The sequence below is a fragment of the Rousettus aegyptiacus genome, unplaced genomic scaffold (genome assembly GCF_014176215.1).
Source record: "Rousettus aegyptiacus isolate mRouAeg1 unplaced genomic scaffold, mRouAeg1.p scaffold_m13_p_9, whole genome shotgun sequence".
In the NCBI taxonomy this organism is placed as follows: domain Eukaryota; kingdom Metazoa; phylum Chordata; class Mammalia; order Chiroptera; family Pteropodidae; genus Rousettus; species Rousettus aegyptiacus.
In genome coordinates this window covers 5,859,590-5,880,343 of record NW_023416312.1, presented here as the reverse complement: position 1 = coordinate 5,880,343, position 20,754 = coordinate 5,859,590, and the positions used below count along the sequence as shown (strand labels likewise).

At 37.8% G+C, this 20,754-nt stretch overlaps 1 protein-coding gene across 2 annotated transcripts in view; it reads right to left on the bottom strand.

Annotated features, from left to right (window-relative positions):
* Positions 1 to 431: 431 nt before the first annotated feature.
* Positions 432 to 20,754, bottom strand: part of NHS (NHS actin remodeling regulator) — a 331,581-nt gene continuing 311,258 nt past the window's right edge. For both annotated transcript variants that reach the window (XM_036226936.1, XM_016154081.2), the window contains exons 4-9: positions 16,774 to 16,836; positions 14,577 to 14,769; positions 11,843 to 11,974; positions 7,839 to 10,817; positions 7,416 to 7,542; positions 432 to 4,615 (exon numbers count right to left, since the gene is read on the bottom strand). In XM_036226936.1, the coding sequence (XP_036082829.1) occupies positions 4,006 to 4,615; positions 7,416 to 7,542; positions 7,839 to 10,817; positions 11,843 to 11,974; positions 14,577 to 14,769; positions 16,774 to 16,836 (4,104 nt within the window). In that variant the 3' untranslated portion in view covers positions 432 to 4,005. The remainder of the gene's footprint in view (positions 4,616 to 7,415; positions 7,543 to 7,838; positions 10,818 to 11,842; positions 11,975 to 14,576; positions 14,770 to 16,773; positions 16,837 to 20,754) is intronic.

Below are 20,754 nucleotides of genomic sequence, written 5' to 3'. Positions count from 1 at the left end.
ATGGGCATAACATGGGGAGTATGTGAATTAGAGTAAGCAAAACACTTGATACGAACTGGCACGTATGTTTGCTGTGCAATGAGTACATGACATTATTTAATGGCACATTCTTACATATATCGAGGCTCCCTATCTTGGAAAGGAGGCACAGTGTGAGTTATCAGAAGCAAAGGTATTTCGAAATAAAGCCAAAAAATTTTTCCTAGGCCTAGAGAAGAGCTACAAGGAAAGTATACCGGACATTGGGAGTGTGTTCTTTCTCCTCTCAAATACAAAGCTAGATTAGAGCCCACTATACAGTAGTTATAATCATTATTTTGCTCATACTTCTGCCATAGCATTTCCTCTCCTTTATGACCAGTTTTCTATAAAACACTTGTGTTTGTGAAACCTCAACAATGCAATTATATAGCAATGAAGAGAAAAACCAGTTGTTTTAATTGCAGTCACGTTTATTTGCAGTTTCTATACACACTTTCTAGGTAATCAAACTTTTCTGGTACATTTTTTTTTGAGAGGGGTTCACAATGAAACTGTCACCATTTTTATACTAAAAATAAATACAAGACTTAAAGTGTTGCACAGCTCTAAAATATACAAAGGCTTGAATTGAATGTAAACGTTGAAAACATCTTACAAAAGAAACCATTTTTGCAATTTAAAAAGTTCATATTTACAAATATTACAAAAATACAAAATGGATGCAAGTCCATAAACCATTGTCTTTTCGGCCAGCATGAACTGGTTCTAGTACCAAAATAGTTAAACTGTAACCTTCTTCATAGTTTTAAATCTTTGTCATGATCTAGTTCTCTTAAGTCAGCCATCACTGCAGCAAATGTACTCACTGACCTTTGAACAGAGCAAACAGTGTGTTTTGTTTGCTACAACTAGTCCATGTCCTCTACTTAGCCAAAAAAATAAAAAATAAAAATAAAAAAAAGTAAGGAAAAAGTTTCCCCCACACAACACAGACATGTTGTATAAACATAAAAGAACAAAAAAAATTAGCATCAGTGCAAACAACAGAAGAAAAGTTTGGATTGATGTTTTTGCAATACCTAACGTGTGTACCCTGCTTCAAGATGGCAGTGATGTTGAAACCAGTCCTAAATCTTGGTTGTATATGTTATGTAATAAAGCCACATAGAATACTCCAGATTACTAAGGAATTCCTTGTGTTTTTTTACTCAGTTTGTTACTCAATACTCTTTTTCCACAGTGAATTTAAAATCCATCTTTATTTGGGTTTTTTAAATCTATGAAATATAAAATAGAGAAACTCTGATATAGATTTTTAGAGTAAACAAAATAAGTAAAACTATATTATAAGGGTTAGTTCTGTGATCATTACATACAGAAGGTATCTTATTGCCTCATAATTCAAGTCAATATGTATTTGAAAATATATATGGTACCATTACTTAAATTAATGTCAATAATAAAAAGGTGACATATTTATTAAAGCCAATTCATGTGTTTTCTATTCAAGATTTAGAATCACTTTTAAAGCGCACATACCTTTCTTTATGCTTAAAAAACCCCTAACTACACAAAAGTCATACTGCAAACGAACTGCTTTTATGAAAATTACAAAAGATCACCTATTGTGACTGGAAATGACTGTTTCTTACCGCATTTGTCTAAAAACTTTATTTTTAAAGTTTTGCCAAGTGTACTTTTCAAAGCATGAGAAAAAGTTATTCATATTCCCATGTCATGTCAAACCATGCTGGTTTTCTTAACTAATCGGTTCCAATTAGAAATGATGTTCCATTTTTTTCAAACCCCCAAACATTTTTTTAATAAAAAGTATAACACCTTTTAAATGTTCAAATGTACCCTTTACCAGGTAGCTTATCTAACCCAACACACACACACACACACACACACACACACACACACACACGCACGCACACTCTCTCTTTCTCTCTCTTTCTGTCTCTCTCTCTCTCTCTCTCTCTCTCTCTCTCTCTCTCTCTCTCTCCCCCTCCTCTACCCCACCACCCCCAGCACCCATTTTACATACAAGGATGTCAAAAAATTAAGAAACATGATTTGATAGTGAAAACAAATAGTAGAATCCAGACATGTTTTTTTTTTCTTTCCAGACAAACAAAAAATACTAAACAGCAATCAGATTCTCAAATTCTCAATCCGCAAGATCTTAGGAAGTGTTTCTATTGAAAGACAGCATCTTCTTAGACCAGGCTTTCTCCTTCATATTGCATGAATTAAACCAAAACCACAAACCCCCTTTCACACATCCTACTTTCCCAAATACCACTTGCATAAGCTTAAAGCCAGATGCATATCAATTTCTTGGTAACTCTGGTATGTTCTATCATTCTAATCACATTCTATTCTTTTATAGGCCATATCCCTTCTTAGTTCTCTCTACTTTCTACCTTCTCCTATTCAAAACATAAGAACATAACTGCTTATATTTCTGACATCATTTCAAACATTAGCATCAGTTCATGTTAAAATCAGAGGTGTAAAAACTATTTGCAGATTTTAACTTGTAACTACATTTTTTCAGTTTTAAGACAAGAAAATTCAAGTAATTTCAAGTAATTCAGCTTGTTTCCCTGCCTTCATTTTATCAGAGCACGTGCCCTGACATTTCCTTTCCCACCCACCACCCCTCCCCCTTTTGCCATCAAGCAGATATAATAAAATCAGACAAAAACTCAGTTTTATGTAGCATTGTGAACCACAGCTGTTCCCCATTCCCAGTTTAACAGTGAATATAAATAATGCATATACACATACCTATTTCCCAACTACTTTGTTCACAGTGTCATTTCTGTTAATTTTTAGGTAGCATGAATCTCATCAGCACAGACAGAGAGAAAGCTTCACTGAAAACTCATTGCAGTTATTTACTGTTAAGTCAACAGCTCTGTGGCATGCTCGTGTTTTATTTTTCTTAGTTAAAGAACCGGAGCTAATTGCTAGAATGTTTAAGGAGCTTAAAGATTATAGTCATTAGATTATGACTGTGTATGTCCCCAGTAAACTAATATAAGACATAACCTAAAATTTACTACTATTTTCCCTATTCATTCTCTTTAAAACAATCTGTTGAAAAATTAAAGTTTAAAGGACACTGTCAAATGCTGTTGTTCAGGGCTTTGTGTTGAGAATGATGATTTCTCTAATTGATTAAAAAAAATCAAAAGCATGCTTCTCATTCTGTCCATATTACCACGTGGCAAAACACAGCCACGTGATTACTACTATGAGCTTGTTTGGTGCTGCAATTTGTCACAAAAACGGTTAGGTATGAATTCATTATTTTAAATTCATCACATTTCAGTAGATGACCTCAAGATTTCCTTTATTTTACCAGTTTAAAATTCATATTTGAGGTTTATCACTCAGAAATCATGCTGGAGGACATTTAAATATGGTATTTGATATGAAAATGGTATTCACAGAATACAATTATTACACTTTATCTGTTGTGTTCTATAAACGGTGTGTGGTAGATAATTGGCCACATGTCCACTCATCATTGATAAATCTATTTACACATTTTTATCAAAAATATGGTATTTACATGTGTGTAGTCCTTTCTTCTAAATTTTGCTTTAGTTCAGTTTAATGTAAAAAAATACCAAACCTCCAGAGTAATTTTATCTTCTTAAGAATTATGACAGTGAGGGTTTTGTTTTCTGAATAGGCAGCTCTGGGAAAATTTTTTCTAGGTTTCATGAAAAGCAGACATTTTTGAATTCTATATTATCAAAAAGAATACAATTGGGTAACTCAAACTAAGCTAAAGAAAAATATGAAAGACAGTGCAGCTACTTAAAAACAAGGAAAATAATCAAGAAAGACCAAACCACCTTCCATTTCTCCAGCAAATATTTAGGAATTCATTGGTAATATGTGATGGTACCCCGTGATGTGCTGACTTCTCTCTAGTCTTCTGTTCTGTTCCTCCCTTCTCATATGACTAAGGGTTTGGGCTTTGACAGCAAACCTGGCACGGGCAACTTAAGTTGAACTCTGAGAGGATCGGTCATCGTGTGGGCTCCCGTCGGAATTTTCCGTCTCGCCCTCAGAGATGGCCTGCATGGGCGCATTGTACAGCCTGCAGCGCACACTGTAGCGGCTGCTGCTGGCCACAGGGGGCGCCCGGGAACGTCCAACCCTTGCTGACGCTGACGTAGCAAAGTTCTTAGAGGAAAACCCTTCTGCATTAACTCGTGGGGAGCATGGAGAGAGTGGGGACAATGCCTCCAGCCCGGGTGCCCCCTGATGGGCCTCATGGGTGCTTTGGGGGGACTCGGCCGTGAGATCCCCAGGAGGTTTGGGCAGGATGGGACTCTTGAGGATCTCAGTAGCAGACATGCGGTAACTGGAATCTGAGCGGCTGCCTTTCTTGAGGAGTAACAGCTTAAACTCTTCATTCGATGTGTTGGACTTCTTGGCATTTCGGTAGATGAGGCCAGGAGACCTGTGGCTGTTTGGGGCTGTCGCATTGTTGTTGGGTGAAGTGACAGAACCAGCACCACCGCTGCTACTGCTGCCAAGGGAAGCTCTCGATTTGCTTCGAACAGACATGTCCCCAGAATCTTTTCTTCCAAGTACTTTTCTCTTGGACCTTTTAAGAAAAGGAAGACTCTCAGTCCAGACACATTTTTATGAAACTGAAAGTATTAAGTCGCATTCACACATCACCTTAAAGAGCATTTTGGTGCATCTTATCTGATTGGATATGACACATTAGGGCTACAGAGATGAGGAGTAAGATACATTCTTCAAGACCCTTGTAGCACTCACAGCCTGAGGGAAATTCTCTGATCATCAGTGCACATAGATAACGTTCTGGAAATAACCATTTCAAATAATGACTAATGTGGGGGCTAGGGCTCTAGAGAAGGACTTACTGAGATGTTTCAGTAATAAGAAAATACTGATCTTTGACTCCTGGATAGAGGGTAGGCAGTGAAGGACTGTAGCTTTCTCTTACTAAATCTGTCTCTGCAATACAGATAAAATACACTGATGCTTGGGGTTGGCTTCTAGTGAATACCAGAGGAGCAAAGCAGATGGAGGTGTGGAGGGGACAGGATCAGCCATAGATGGATGGTTGAGAAGCTTGGTGATGGATATGTGTGTGTGTGTGTGTGTGTGTGTGTGTGTGTTTGTGTGGGAGGGGGGGATGCATTATATTGTTCTGCCTGCTTTTTAAATTCTTCCACATAAAAAAATTTCTTACATGACTTTTTAAATAAGTTATTCCATTTTTGGCTGCAAATACTATTGCCCATAGCTGCCTAGGAACATCGATAGTGTATTAATCAGTAAGCTAACTTTTTGTGAGGAGCTGAGAACCTAGACCAACTATGGAGCTCTTAAAGGTCTGTATGACGTAAGCTCTCAAGAAAATAAAATAGACATGGACAATAGACTAGTGGTTACCAGAGCGTGGGGGAGAGGGAGGTAGATGGGGTAAAAGAGGTCAAATATGTGGTGATAAAAAGAAATCTAACTATAGGCGGTGAACACACAGTGATTATATATATATATATATATATATATATATATATATATATGCCTTACTGTTAAATTGTACACCTGAAACTTATTGGATTTTGTTAATTAATGTTGCCATAATAATAATAATAATAATAATAATAAAGAAAACGAAATCATTCTTGTCACTGTGCTGCACACAGATTCATAGATAGATAAGTCCTCCATGAATGCAAATCTAAGATTATGAAACTCAGTAAGGCTATCAAACATAGGCACCCATCATCATATAATTTCTCTGGACAAATAAACCAGTGTAAATTCAGTAAATCTTCGGCCTGAATCAGTTCGTTGATAGTATTGGCAACATGCTCTATCACCAACCAAAAATTCATAGGGTAGACAAAAATGCCAGCTTTGCAATTGGAGACCAGCCTGATTTCAGTTTACTGAAACTTTTGTGGTTGTTATCCTGTGTATGTCACTGTCTGGCACTCCAATAGGGTAGGAGTGTTAAACTAATATTTGCTTCTAGCATCTACCATGCTCTAGACACTAAAATGTTATTTTGTCTTCATAATTGAATATGTGAGCTATAGATATCCTTGTTTCCAGTAAGGAAATAGGTACAGATGTTTTAACTGACTCAAGACTGGATAGGAAGTGGCAGCCCTGGGATTCAATTCCAGGCCTTTCTGACTCAACTACTTATGTTCTGTCCACTGTTCCAGACACTAGCATTTGGATCTTTGGGGGCAAGAGCTTGGCTCTTTAACTAACATAGTATTTTAGGTGACTTGTCCTAAGGTTGAAGAAAAAGTGGGGTGAGAGGAATATAATTGAAGCTTAGAGGCAGATAAACTAATGATGCTTCAATTTCTGAATGGAGAAGTATGCCTGCTAAGGTGTACACAGAAGGCATTTCTAATGGACTCTTTTTTGAAAAGTTGTTGAAGAGCAGTGTTCCTTCTTTATGAGAGAACCACATCAAGAGAAAACACAAGTTCCCTTAAAAAGCAGAATTCTGGGGGAAAACAATGGCAAGCTGCTTACAAAGAACTTGCTTCAAAAAGTAGAACTTCATGAGGCAGAAAAGACAGTCCCCAGATTTTGCCCATTGGGAGTCTGATCTCAGTCACCGAGGCCTAGTGGAAGAAGGCAGTCATAGCTATCAAAGGAGCAAGCACAGCATGATTGGATAGATCAGTCTGATATGGGTTTGGTTTCCAAGGGCTAGTTCTTGCTCTGTTCTTCGGTCACAGGTTGTTAGGAGTATGCTTGCAAATACGGGTCTTGACCACAAGGATGCAGGAGGCAGATGAGAGAATGTGAATAGGCAGCATGGACACAACACTGTCCTGGAAAAGCAGCCCAGAGAACATCTACTATTCATGGGATATGGAGCATTCATTTTAGAGAAGTCCAGTGTTATTAAAAGAAATTTAAATTTTAGGAAGCGAGGAGAGAAAAAGCAGTGATTAGTTGTTCTAGGCTATGAAATGGGCAGGTTTTTTATACACTGTCTTGTCTAAAATTTGGGGTTTTGACTGTTTAGTGAAACAACTTACGTTGATCTTCGCTAGTGTAGGATGACAGCTTTGAGCATATTGTTTTAGGTTCAAGAAATTATTTAAAAATCAAAGATTGCACTACAGTTTGAGATTTCACTTTAAATTACTTAACCATAGGTTGTTTTCAAATTAAAACTTGTTCTAGAATGTCTTTCCTAGGGAAAAAACAACTTCCCTAAGCAGTTCTTATGAAAGTCTCTCGATTGAGGTCTCTCAATTTGATTTGGAAATATAACTTTTCTTTGTTTTTGTTTTTGTTTTTGCTAAATGTATTACAAGTACACAAAGCTTTCACATATTTTCATTTGATGAGAATCACCATAAGAAGCAAAACCTTTGATATTGTTACCTTACCTGTGAATGACTGCAAATAAATCTTCAGTTGTTCGAGGTTTGTTTGGAGACACAAATACACCATCCACTTCAGCCTGAGAGTCTTCACTAAGCGGTGAAATCATTGAGTCATCACTCAGTGACGATTCTTAAATTAAGAACAAAAGCATCTTTAGGAGGAAGATACCAAGCACACTGCTAGGCTTCACTCACTCAGAAAACAAATAAACAGCAGTTCCCTTAACGTCATTTTTAAAATGAGGTAACCTATCTGTCACAGCATAGTCCCACAATAGCAAAAGTTTTTATCTCAATTGTTTTAATTAGTGAAAAAGAAATAGTGGAGGGAACCCAACACCCAGGGCTATACTGTGTTATGGGGAATGTAAGAGAGAAAAATTTCAAGAAGTGCCACGAGACCCCTTTCCATTGTGACAAACTGACCTTTCAACGAAACCTCATCCATACTTCCTTGGGTCTCCTCTGCTCCGCTGTTATCAGAGGCACTTTTGACTGAAATACTTGAAGCAATATTTTCCTGCTCAGGACATTTTTCATAGTATGAATTTGCAGTTGATAGCTCTGCTTCATAGCTGATATTCCCAGGCACTTTGTCATGGTGGCGGCTAACCCCAAGTTGATGCTTAAATTGACTGCTTATGTCTGTGGCTCTATTGGGTGAGTGTGACTGAGATGTGAACACATCTGCAGATTCAATGTGCACAACTTCTTCACGATCTACAGAGAATGTCTTCTGGACCTGTGCTAGGGCTCTCTCTCCACCAGCTCCATATTGTAGTATTTTACCATCCAAATCATTTGGGTGGGCAGCAGAGACCTTCTGAAATCCTTCTGTGGGAAAGTCACCATTTTTACTTGGTCTGTTTTCTGGAATAGGCTCCCTCTCCATATGTATTTGGTCTTTTGTGACACTTGAATCTAGTAGATTGCTATCAGCTGAGGTTACTGTTTCTGGATCACAATGACTCTTCACATCAAAAGTACATTTTTTTTCTAACTGTAGTTTATCTGGTCCCATCTCAACTGCAGAGGAGTCTAAAAAGGACAGTATGGTGTCTTCAGTGGAGTACTGACGTGATATTGATTTCTTAGCCATATGTGGCCTAATCTTACCTGGAGACAGGGCAGCCATTGTGAGAGTGCTTTGCTCTAAGTAGGGGAGTTCTGTATTGTTGCCTTCTTTTTGCTTAACTTCTTCAGACTTACTGATGGACCGAAGGTTAACAGATTTCAGGACTGTCGGTGTAATTGCAAGGGACGGTGGTGGATTCGATCTCAGTGTTTCCCCTACTGCGTTCTGCTTATTATGACTAAAAACATGCAATGGGTGACGGTGGTGGAATGGTTTATTCAAGACATGAAGAGCACTTAGGTCAAGATGGGTAGGAGGTATAATTGGAAGTTCAAGATCTTTACTCAGTGACAGAGCTCCATCTTTTAAAGAGGGTTGCTGTAGTGAGGATTTCCTTTCTGGGACTTTAGGTTTTCTTTTGCTACCTCCAGGAGACAATGGACCAGAAAAGAAAGCTGTGGGGAAAGAGGATGTTGGTGTTTCAGACTGGCTTGAATAGCCACTTGATGGAGATGCCAAGCCAGCCAGCTTTTCTGGTGAAGCCAGCTTAAACTCATTGTCAACAGAAGGAAGGGATGGGGTAGTGGCTCTTGATTCTGACTGGGACGTTTGGGATTCAGAGCTCTCTGGAGATTTGATGCATTCGATAACTGTGGTACCCGTAGCTGTGCTTGAATTAGATAAAGATCTGTAAGGGTCATTTGTTTTCAAGTCATTTAGAAGCCAGAGGTCTGCATAGTGAGTTGATTCAGCACCTTCATCTTTGAATGGTGGGATATCTGAAGTATCTAACTGAGGTTCCTTAATACCATGTTCACTCTGGTTGATCCATGAAGGTTCCTGCTTGGTGGGAAGACTGGTATTTTCCATTCGAGAAGGCGTGTTGGAGAAATCAAGAGGCAGCTTCATTTCCCTGGAACTGTGAGGCAGGAGCTGACCACTGCTTATCTTTGGTTCTTTCTTTTCAGAAATGTCTCCATTTCCATCAGACTTCCTCAATGATGAGCTCCTTTTAGGTGGGGTTGGCTTTGCCTTTGGTTTCCTGAAGGAGATGCTTGGTCTCCCCTGCCTCCTGTGGTCTAAGTAGTCTTGCCAGGCACAGTCAGGAAGAGTAGAAGGAACTCCAATGCCCTGGCCATTCTCCGGGCCCAGTGCTGCATAATGACAGGCATAATTCTTACTACCTTTGAGACCACAGTCAAAGTGCATTGAGGTGTAATATCCTTCCGTGTCCACCGAAAAGTGAGAGCTAGTGTCTGCTTTGTCCGATGGAGACTTTTCCAGAAAGCTGTCATAAGTAGCCATGCTTGTGAAGCTTGGGCAGCCCAGGCTGTCTGCCTTGGGGCGCTCGGGACTAAAATCCTGGCGGCAGGAGGCATCATGATGGTGGTGTAGGTAATTCCACTCACTGTCACTTGTGTTGCTATTGTTGGGGTCATCCAAAAGATCTGCCACAGTGGACGTAAAGGAATTTGCCCGGTGGCCTCTCACTTTATCCAAGTGGTCATTGTACTGGTCTGTCACGAAGACACTGGCATCCTCATTAGCATGAGGGGCTGTGTTCAGTGACAACTCCGAGTCACAGTGTGAAGAGCCAGTGAGGGGAGGAGAAGCTGCAGGAGGGATTGTCTCTGAGGTCTGTGAGGGACATGTGGAACTGCTCCCACTCCAGTTGCCACTGGATGACTGGTGGTCGTCTTTCTGGTCCATGTGGCTGCTGAGGAGGACACCGGCTGTGGAGATGCAATGGATGGGGCTCCCAAAGGTGTCTGAGTTGGAGGAGATGTCACAGCTGCCAGAGTCGGCAGCCATTCGGGACAGACGTGACCTCCCTCTCTCATTTAACTTGTGCTGGGGGCTGTGAAGATGTTGAGAACAGGCCAGGCCCAAAGCAGGCTGATGTTCCTGTGCACCTGGGCTGCTGGCAACCTCGCTGCCATCATTAGGGGTTCTTTCTTGATCACCCACAAAAGGCTCCCCCTCTTCATATGCTGAGGGTTTAGTATTAACTTTAGGTTCAGCATCTCCACCTCTATTGCCCTCCCGGGGAAGGCTCCGAGATCTTGTGCGGCTGCTCACTACAGTCGTAAACATGGTGTCACCTTTGTCTGCTAATGCAGAAATGTTGCCAGCAGAATGAGAAAGGGAAGCTGCAATGCTTTGACCCCTCTGAGCTCTGATTCTCCTTCTGGATGGAGCAGCAATCAGAATGTCCTCAGTTTGGCACTCGGAGTCCCTGGTTCCAGACCTCCTATTGATGGCGTTGGAAGGGTCTGGATTTGTGTGCACAATCACATTTCTTTCCCTGGCCACAGGCGACTCATCAGAATCTAAGACATGTGGAAAGCATAGTGAGATATTTTATACAACAGCATACTAACAGACATTCTGAGAGATAGCCACAAATTTGGATGCTGGCATATTGGAGCTTTTTCTTACAGGAAAAAAATCAGCATATAAAATTAGGAGAAAGTTAAAATGCTTTGGAGAACCTCTCTGTCTCTGCCTCTTTCTGTTTCTGTCTCTCTCTGTATACACAGTCTCTCTCTCTCTCTCTCTCTCTCTCTCTCTCTATATATATATATATATATATATATATATATATATACATATATATATGTATATATGTATATATACTAAGAGAAGATATGCTTTTAGCTCTTTTGTGAATTCTTTCTCTCTTTAGTATCAAATTACTTTGCCCCAATAAGCGACTACTATTTTTTAAAAACTGAAGTCCATTTTATCTTCTTGGACACTTTTCATTTTTATTTTGTAATATAAATGTAATGAAATAAAAATTTTAGTATTCATTATAAGAAATAAAAATCTTATTTATAAGAGATGCTACCATAATAATAATAATAATAATAATAATAAAAACATAGGAGGAGATAGCCTAAACATATGGAACGGAAAAATTTTTTAAAAAGTCATCAACAATATCAAATTATCAATATTCTATATTTAATTGAGCAAGCTTGAAAAGTACCTTTTAAAATTATTAATGTCATAAAAGTATATTTCTCTTCAAATAAAGGTATAATTTCTAAAACAATCTTTCATTGACTCTTGTTACTTTTAATTCATAATTTCCACCTTAATAAAACTTTTAAAAATTAGCAAAATACTACATTTCGGCAATGAGACCTGAATGTACATGCCTAAATTCACATGGTTAAACCTTCATAGTCAAGGACAGAGACTTAGAAAGTCATATCTCCTGGCTTGCTGAACACAAAACAAGTATATACCATTTCAGAACCTCTACAACTTACAGCACTAACTATTTTTTAAAAGAAGCTTAAAGTCAGCACCCAACAGCATGTTAATCATTAATAGTTTTATACCACACCTATTTCTTGTTGGACTCTTCTGGGGATACCCGAGATGGTTTTCCTCCTCCTCAGTTTACGTCTTCGCTGTAGTACAGATTGTGAATGAACAAGAGAGCAGCGGATACTAGCCTCTCTGTCAAAACCAACTCCTGCAACCCACAAACAGGTCTCATTAGCCTTTAGAAATGGCAAACACATTTTCATTTGCTTGGAACACCGTGATATTTATTGAAGTAAAGGAAGAGTCTGGATTAAGGCTGTGAACAAATATAAGGGAGCCCTTATTCAGCTCTTACTTAAATTATGCTGCAGTACATTAAGCTTTATTTTTAAATGCATTGCTCCACACAGCTTGCACTGCCCAAAGTAACTAGCAAAGAAGAAAAGTCAAAAGAAAAAAGATAGAGAAATAACATTAAAGAATCACCCTCACAGAGAAATGACTCCTTAAGGACTTAGGACTTACAATCTTTAGTTACTACTATTTAATGGTCTCTTTTTGGACTCTCAGAAGCTTATATCTTTGCATAGTAGATCTGTAATTAAGATGTTAACCTGAATTAGTTCAACTAACATATCCTGACCCATCTCTTCATTAAAAGCATCTTTGTGAGTTTTTCCCCCTCTACCCACTCTGCCCAATCTCCACCCCCTACACACACATAAAATTTACACACTTTCTTTGAGGAAACAGCCTAGAGATTTGTTTTTTAAATTATCATGTAACTCTATCTACTTTCTTCTACTGACTAAATTGGACACTTCTTGGTTTAGCACTGGTATCTTATCAATATAAAATAAAAATATAAGGCAGTCCCTGGTTCTGTGCTTAAGTGGACCTATCTTCTGTACCAACTGTAAATAAAGTTGAATTCCCAGTCTTTAGAATGTGTGCAGGGAGTGAACCATGATGCCTGTTAGTTTCTCTCTCCATAATCACATTACAGACATCCTACATGCAGTCCTATCCAACCTCCAACCTAGAACCCCAAGGGAAAAGGTGAGAAACTCAGATGCTTATCTGAAACAGGTAGGCACAATGGATTTTTCAGAGTGAGTTTTGCCTCAGGGAGCCATAATGCCAAAAATGCTTGGAATCTGGCCGTCTCATCATTTATCCTTATTGTTAAGCATGGGACAGGATGGCATGTTAAACCTTGTTCATATATAATGAAGCAGTTTGAGTTCTGCTTAGCATCGAAAGTGACAATGGTTTCTAGAACCCACTTTGAAAAATCTGTATGAGCTATCACATGATGAATGATTACAATATTATAAGAGAATTCATACTAATGGAATTTTCCTTTCTTAGTTCCAACCAAAAATTAAAATCCTTCATTCTAATCATAATAATTATAGAACATATGACATACAGACACAGAGACTTTGTGTTACATCAACAACTTTCTCATTAAAGCTCTTGAAATCAACATATAATCTGGGCTTTAGTTTGAGAGCTCCTGAAATAGAGCAGAAGGAAAGATCTTCTCTTTTCTTGAATCACAAGACCCATAATCAAAGAACTAAATTTGAAAACAAGATTTTACTTACAGTTACATGAAGAAAGCAGATGCTGCTAATAATCAGTCTCAGAACTGAAAGTTAGTTTAAGAGGATGCCAAAATGATCCGTTTTGACAGCTGAACTCCTCTAATCCATCCCATTTAGATTACAAAGATCAGGTAAAGCACGCATGCTTAGAATAATTTATCCTACAATTTGAATAGGTCATCAGGAAAATCAACCTTCAGCTCACATCAGCTGATCAAGTAGAAGCACCCTTTTCAGGAAGGAAATAATATCTGTCCCAGATGCCAGGTCATCATTTGCTCCCCACTTTATGTGAGAGAAATTTGAGTGGGGTTAATAATAACTGTGTCCAGAATGCATCTTGAGCAACATGACATCTTTAGTCACATGGTACAAGGATGAAAATCGGTCATAATATGGCAATTTTGAAATTTTCAATATATAAATAAGTTAAAATATAACTACCAGAGATATTTAAAGAAAGCTCAATGAATAGATCATTTAATTTCTATCTCTAAAAGTTAGAATATTTTATAACATTATTTTACTTAATGAAGATTATCAGATCCAATTCTTAAATTTACAATTGCTGCCAATAAACTTTTTAAGAAAAGTCTGAACAGGCTTGTAAATTCAACCTAGACTAATATTCACACTCTTGATATACAGGAGGAGAAAAGCAGAAAGTAGAATTTAGCTTTCATCCATGAATTCATATATTCCTAGGTCAAAAATCCCTAAAATCAATGTGGAAGTTTAAATGTTCTTTTAAACAAGCCTACCTTCAGCCAAGGAAGCATGAGAACAGATTTTATAGTTGGTCTACAGGCTCATTACTTGCAGTTTTAGAAACCTGGGGTTTGCTGTTTCCTTTCTTGCAGTGCCACGCATCATTATCATATGATTAATCACTGCCGCTTTCTCCATTATTTCAGTCAGCTATGGCCAAAGAGCTATTTGGTGACTTTTTTTTCAAAGAGGAACTGTCCATCATTTACATAACAAGTGACCCAGCAGAATATATGCAAATTGATGTTCAAAACCTGACAAAAGCATATTGAATATCTTCTGGGTTGTATTCTGATGAAAAAAGTATTACTTGTTCATAAAGCAGTATTCTTATCTGGTACCCCCAGTAGCACAGATTTTGAACATATTTAATACAGTGAATTAAACATATTTAATACACAGACTGCCCCTAAGAAAAGAACAGAACGATACCAGTGACATTGATGGGAATAATGCAAGAAGAAATCACTTGGGCATCTTGTTTCATCTTTTCCTCTGGCGTTGGGAGAGGTAGTGCTTTGCTCCAGTTGGTCTGCTTGTCCAGTGTCGAGGGGATATTGTGTACTGGGTTTTTCGGCCTCTGCCCTAACATGACATCTGTATCTTCGTCCTCTGGGGGATGGGACTGCAAATGAATACATATGGACTCAATCACAACGGTTTATACATAAACACACATATAAGGGATTTCAAAGTTTAGTTAAGAAAGATTTGGTCAGAGATAGATAAGCTTTTTTAGTTCAAAGGAAGAATTCCTAGAATTAGGCAGCAAGCACGACTAATTGAAAGTTATAATTTCAATAGCTAAGCGACACAAAAGGAAAAAATGGGTTAAATAAACATGCTTTTGTAGGTTTAATTAAGAGGAGAGACAAGGTAGCCAGGGATCCCCCAACTTCAAACTGAAGAAAAATGTTAGTCTTTAATCCAGTGAGAGGTAGATCCACTTTCTCGACATCTATCTCACTATAAATTCCTATTGAAAGTCTTGAGAGCTCTAGATGATTAGGATCAATGCCTATGAAATGTTTTAAAAAATATGCCAGAAAACCTGGAGTCAGGAGACATTCCAGAACACATCACCTGAAGGACAAAGCACCTAATCTGAGAGTCAAGATTAAAACACAAGGAGTTAATTTTACTGCAGGACGATGGTATTTGTGAATGACATTTTAAAAACAGTTTCATCAACACTGCATGCACATGGAAAAGCAAAAGTGAAGAATCTCTCCCCACCAACTATAGTGGTAAAGGTAAATGTTATTGATGGGGGTGGATTTAAATGGGTTTCTTTTTCAAATTTGGAGGAACAAAACAGTCCTACTTTATTTTATTTCAGCTTTCCTGTCTGAAGTTTTTCTTCCAATTGTGTAGTTAGAGACCTTGATTTATATACAATTTTTGAAAATTCTCCATCTAAACTTTTGATAATTATTAATATTGTCTAACTTTGATTGCAGTGTTGGCCTCATAAACCAGATTATTAAAAAGGCTCTATCCCAATTTGATTTCAGGGTTGGCTTTCTAAATCATATTCTTAAAAGACCTAGTTTTTACTATTGAAATTAGTTTTATTTCTTTCCACAATCTGGATGAAGGTGTGTATTTACAGAATATAAATATATTTTCCTCTTATTCCAGTTAGGTTGTAATAATATTTTATTCTAACGTCAAGATCATTTTCTTATCTTCACATTTGGAAGCATCATGCTCTGAGTCAGAGAATTTCACAATTGTCAAATGAACTGTTTTCAAGTTCCCTTAAAGAGAAGCTTTCCAGAGCCAGTTATTTTAAATCAACCCCCAGTATTTGCTTACCTTGTCAGAGGTATCTGCAAAGCCCCCCGATACACCCAACAGGATATGATTCCCCACCTTGAGAAAACTGTGTTCACCATGAATGTTTTAGTAAAAATATTGCAACTTTCTTTCTCTCTTCAGCTTTTGTGCAGATTCCCAGCGAAGCAAATAGCTCAAATAAAGTTGGAGCACAAAAGACTTTGTTTCCTAGGTAACTTCCAAAAAGAAAAAAAGTTTGGTGCATGCAGAAAGAGAGACAGAAAGAGAGGGAGAGAGAGAAAGAGCTGGAGAGAAGCCCCCACCACAAGAGTCCACATTTTGTAGGATTCCTTCCTTGAATAACAATGGACTAGGAAACAAAGAAAGAGCAGTGACCTGACCATAGGCTCTGACCAGCAGCCAAAGGCACTTTTTATTTAATGGTGACAGGGACAATTGGCTGCCAGAGAATCCTTTTGTGCTGGTGTCTTCTTTGATTTGAGAAGCCAAAACTTTACCATTCTGATAAATATAGGGCAAGTTGAAATTTCTTTCCTCCAGAACTGCAAAGTCCAGGGGCAGCATTAGGTGATGCTCATCTTCAATAGAACCTTCTTTGCAACCTAGGAGTGTGTGTGTGCATGGGGAAGTAAATGGGGAGAAAAGCCAATGGCGTGACTGTCTAAATTATATTTTATTTAATTCAAGTTAGGAAAATACCCACTCTTTAAATTGATTTAAAAGAATACCTGTTAGAAACGACAGTTTGCCATAAAATTAAAAGAGAAGAAAGTGAAAGTGTCCGGAGAGAATAGGATAGGGTGTGATGGAATGTTCTCAGAACCAGTACCTTTCTACTCCATGGGGTCATGTGGCAACACTCAGTGGGGGAGGGCGAACGGGTGCTGTTAAACTATGAACATGAAATGCAAAAAAAGAAAAAAATTAAAACATGCACACAGCACACAATATACCCTGGTTAAGCCAAATCTATGATATTAATGAATGAATATAATGGGATAACTCCTTTGTTCCTTCATTCCTTCTTTCCTTCATTCCTTTGTTCCTTCCTTCTTCTTTATGAGAAGTAGCATAAATAGTAGTTAAGAACACAGACTCTGGAGCTAGGAGGAGTTCAAATCCTGGTTCTACCACTTATTTGCTGTGTGACTAGGGCAATCGCTCAACTTCTCTAAAGTCAGTTTCCTCATCTGTAAGACAGGGAATAATAGTCATCTACACTCCAGGGCTCCTTTGAGGAATAAATTAGTAAATATATATAATAGTCTTAGAAGAATCCTGGCACTTAATGAGCTCCATGTGTTAGCATCGACTACTACTGACAATACCGCTACTACTATTATTATACTTACCTTGTAGCTGTGAAACATCTGTGAAATTGTCTTTGCAAATTGCAACTTTCCATCTTGTAGATCCCAGTCCCATATGCTAATTTGGGAAAGACTAAATAATTATTTTCTTTCCTTAGAGAGTTTATTTTACTATGAACTACTTGGAAGAAAATTTCTTGTGTATGAATTCCTCCTCTGGACTGTTCAAAAATTGTCATGGAATATAAAGTCTAGAGATGAGTAGATTTAAATAAAAAACAAAATGCCTTGTAAAAATAATAGATAAAGAAAATGTTAAGTTAGACCATAAAAAAAATGATCTATTCTTCATATTCATAGACTGTATTTGAAAACAGGGCTGGTTTTATGAGCATGTGACCTGTGCCCTCACACAGGGTCCCATACTCAGAAAGACTCCATACTTGGATCAATGATGTCATTGTCTTAAAATTCTTAGTTTTTGAGCAAGGGGTCCTGCATTTTCATCTTGCACTGGGCTCCACAAATTTGGCAGCCAATCTTGTTTGGAAAATAATCTGGTAACTAGAGTCCCCATTTCTGGATCTGTCGAGAAAGACATTGAAACTCTTAAATTCTAAATTATGTCAGCGTTGGATTCAATTAGGCTTCTATTACAGCACTTTCCATGTAGCATTGCTTTAATGTAACATGAATTATCCCTGGATATGTCTTTTTCATCTATTAAATTACAAATTCCTAGAGGTTAGGAGCCACATTTAATTTTCCTTTCTGTCTTCCATGATGCCAACAAAATGCCTCCTCATTGTAAGAGCTCAATAAATTATTTGTGCACTTGAATGATACCAGCCCTGTGTGTTTTAACAGTGATGGGAAACCCAAATAAAGGGTCATGCTCAAGATCTCAGGAGATAGCAGATACCACAGAATCCAAGAGAACTCACTATCTTAGTGCAAGTAGGTGAAAACAAATAGAATAAACCACAAACAACACTTGGTTCCATTGGAGGCTTGGTATTGACATATGCTAGTTCTGGTTATTCCTAAGCCTATGGCATGTATGTGGTTTTTTTTGGAGGGGGAAAGGAACACTCGAACTAATCCTATTCTAAGTTTCTAAATTTTAACTGACAGGGTTGCTCATGAATTTTTAAGCAGAGCAAATGCCATATCCTCAGGCCTAGTTAACTTTGATCTAAATCTTATTTAAAACAAATGATTTTGTAGGGTCTATGGCTCCCTCACTGAAAGTGATCATTTTGACAGATGTGGTGTGTGTGGCCTGAGTTCAGACACACTAACTTGGCTTTCTCTTAAGAATTAGTCACAGATAGTGATGTGCAAGTCTCAAGTAACACACTGGGGTGTATAAAATAGAGAGCGAACTCATGGAAGTAGGAAAAAAGGAGCTTGAAAGCAAAGCCTACACATAAAGGAATGTGTTTCCAAGAAAGCAAAGGCTTTGGTGTCCCATGAAAGGATTTTAAAATACTACACAGCAGGAAATTGCCAGGCAGAAAACATATTAATGATATAAATATATTAACTTTGGTAGTTTGTCTTAAATCTCCTAAGTCGGCTCTCCTGTTGAGTATTTTTTCCAGGACTAAATGATAAGGAGTGATTTTTATTTGTCATCTGTTTGAGAACCACCCCCTCCATTTCATTAAACAAGCATGAGATAACACCTGAGAAAGACTAAAGACGGCAAGTCCAGTGAAAGAGCTCAGACTCAGTTTGAGTCATCATCATTAAGTTGAGGTTTCCGTGGGTTACGCTCCATGAAAGATTCTTTTTAACAAATCAGCCTCTCCACTATTTTGATAGTAGTTCCGCCCTCTAGCTTGTGAGAGCTGAAACTAGGTACTCTTGAATTTGTGTGTGGAAGGATTGTATATTTTGGTTCTACCACCTAGAAATAAGCACTTAAGTCCCTGCAGATAGTCTGTCGATAGAGTATTTTAGTTTATAATATTCAAATGGGCTATGGTTTTATTTCTGCCATGAATGAGTAACTGCCTTACTGTAGTGTTTTAAAGCATCATCTTTCCTGAGTGTTTGGTCGAAGGAAGTAAAACCGTTCTAATTATTTCTGATTAGATTTTTATATGGTGAATATAATAATAAGTTCACAGAATATTTTTTCTAGATTATCTATGAAATAAAACTGCAAAAGAACTGCTACCTCAGGGCTTCTCTGCATGGTCCAACATGCCACTCCTTAATGTGCAAATGGATAAGGTTAAGAAAAGCTGCATGCTGATCAAACTTGTATGAACTAAATTATTCTTTAAAGGGTCTATTTAAATGAATCCTATTCCTCATTCAGAGTAAGTGTTGTAAAGAAGGGACCATTTCCTGTTCATAACTATATTTTTTCTGCCTCAGTAATGCCCTATAAATATTTGTTGTACTGCTAGCACCCCCATGCACCTGGCATAAGCAAATGAAAATCCTCTCTAAAGAAATAATATCAAATTATTTCCACATATAGTTTCCAGTATAACAGCCAGCACAAAGATAACAAAACAAAGAGTAGACAAGATAGCACGAGCAAGAAGCATCTAAAACAACAGATGGTAGAAGCAGACCCATAGGGACTCCTGCTTTTAGAATTATCACTCCATGCAGGAGTAGCAGCTTACCATCTTGGCATGCCCAGAATAAGTATGTGGGAAGAATGTTAGACCACTCATTCATTCATTCAAGAGCATTTCTCTGATGAGGGTGAAAATCAGAATCAGTGGGAAAAAAATTGTCAATTTAAAAATATCTTCAGTATGTGCATGTTCATTGTATAATTCTTTTGATTTTTCTGTACTTAAAAAATTTTTCATAATAAAATGTTGGATAAAAATGAAAAAAAAATTCTCCTTCTTTTTCTAGACTTCCATTCTGGCCCCCCTGCCACTGGTTTTGAGAGGCTTCAGACTTCAAGTTGTACAATTTTAGAATCAGCTACTACCAGTCATGCCCATCTTGACCATGACAAAAGATGCTTCTTTGATGCTTTTGCCCCATTTCTGTCCCTGCTGGCCCCATCACTAATACTCTCAAATCCTTTCCCTAGCTTCTCATAAAACTGCTTCAACAAAAGCTAGAGTTATACTTATGACTTGTTCAGAACAAGAAATAACACATTATACTCAAAAGCAGTCAATGAAATTTCTTTGGTGAATAATGAAAGAATTTTTTCCAAACTCTAATCTTTCTTGTGATGTATGTGTAAGAAAAGTTCATTTCTTCACTTTTGTGGCTATAAACAAGCATTTCTCCAAAGATCTCAAGATTTTCTGCATCCTTTCTCTTACCGCCACATTTTACTTTCTTTTCAGTTTTATTTTATATGCTGATGGGGGCTTATTGGGCTTCAAAACTTTCCAAAAGACATTTGTTAAAATGTTGTGGGTATTTCAGCAGGAAATGGTTTGAAAATTTGTCTTTGGTCTGTGATCTGATAGCACATGGCATTTATAGCAGTTGACTTTCAGAGCTGATTT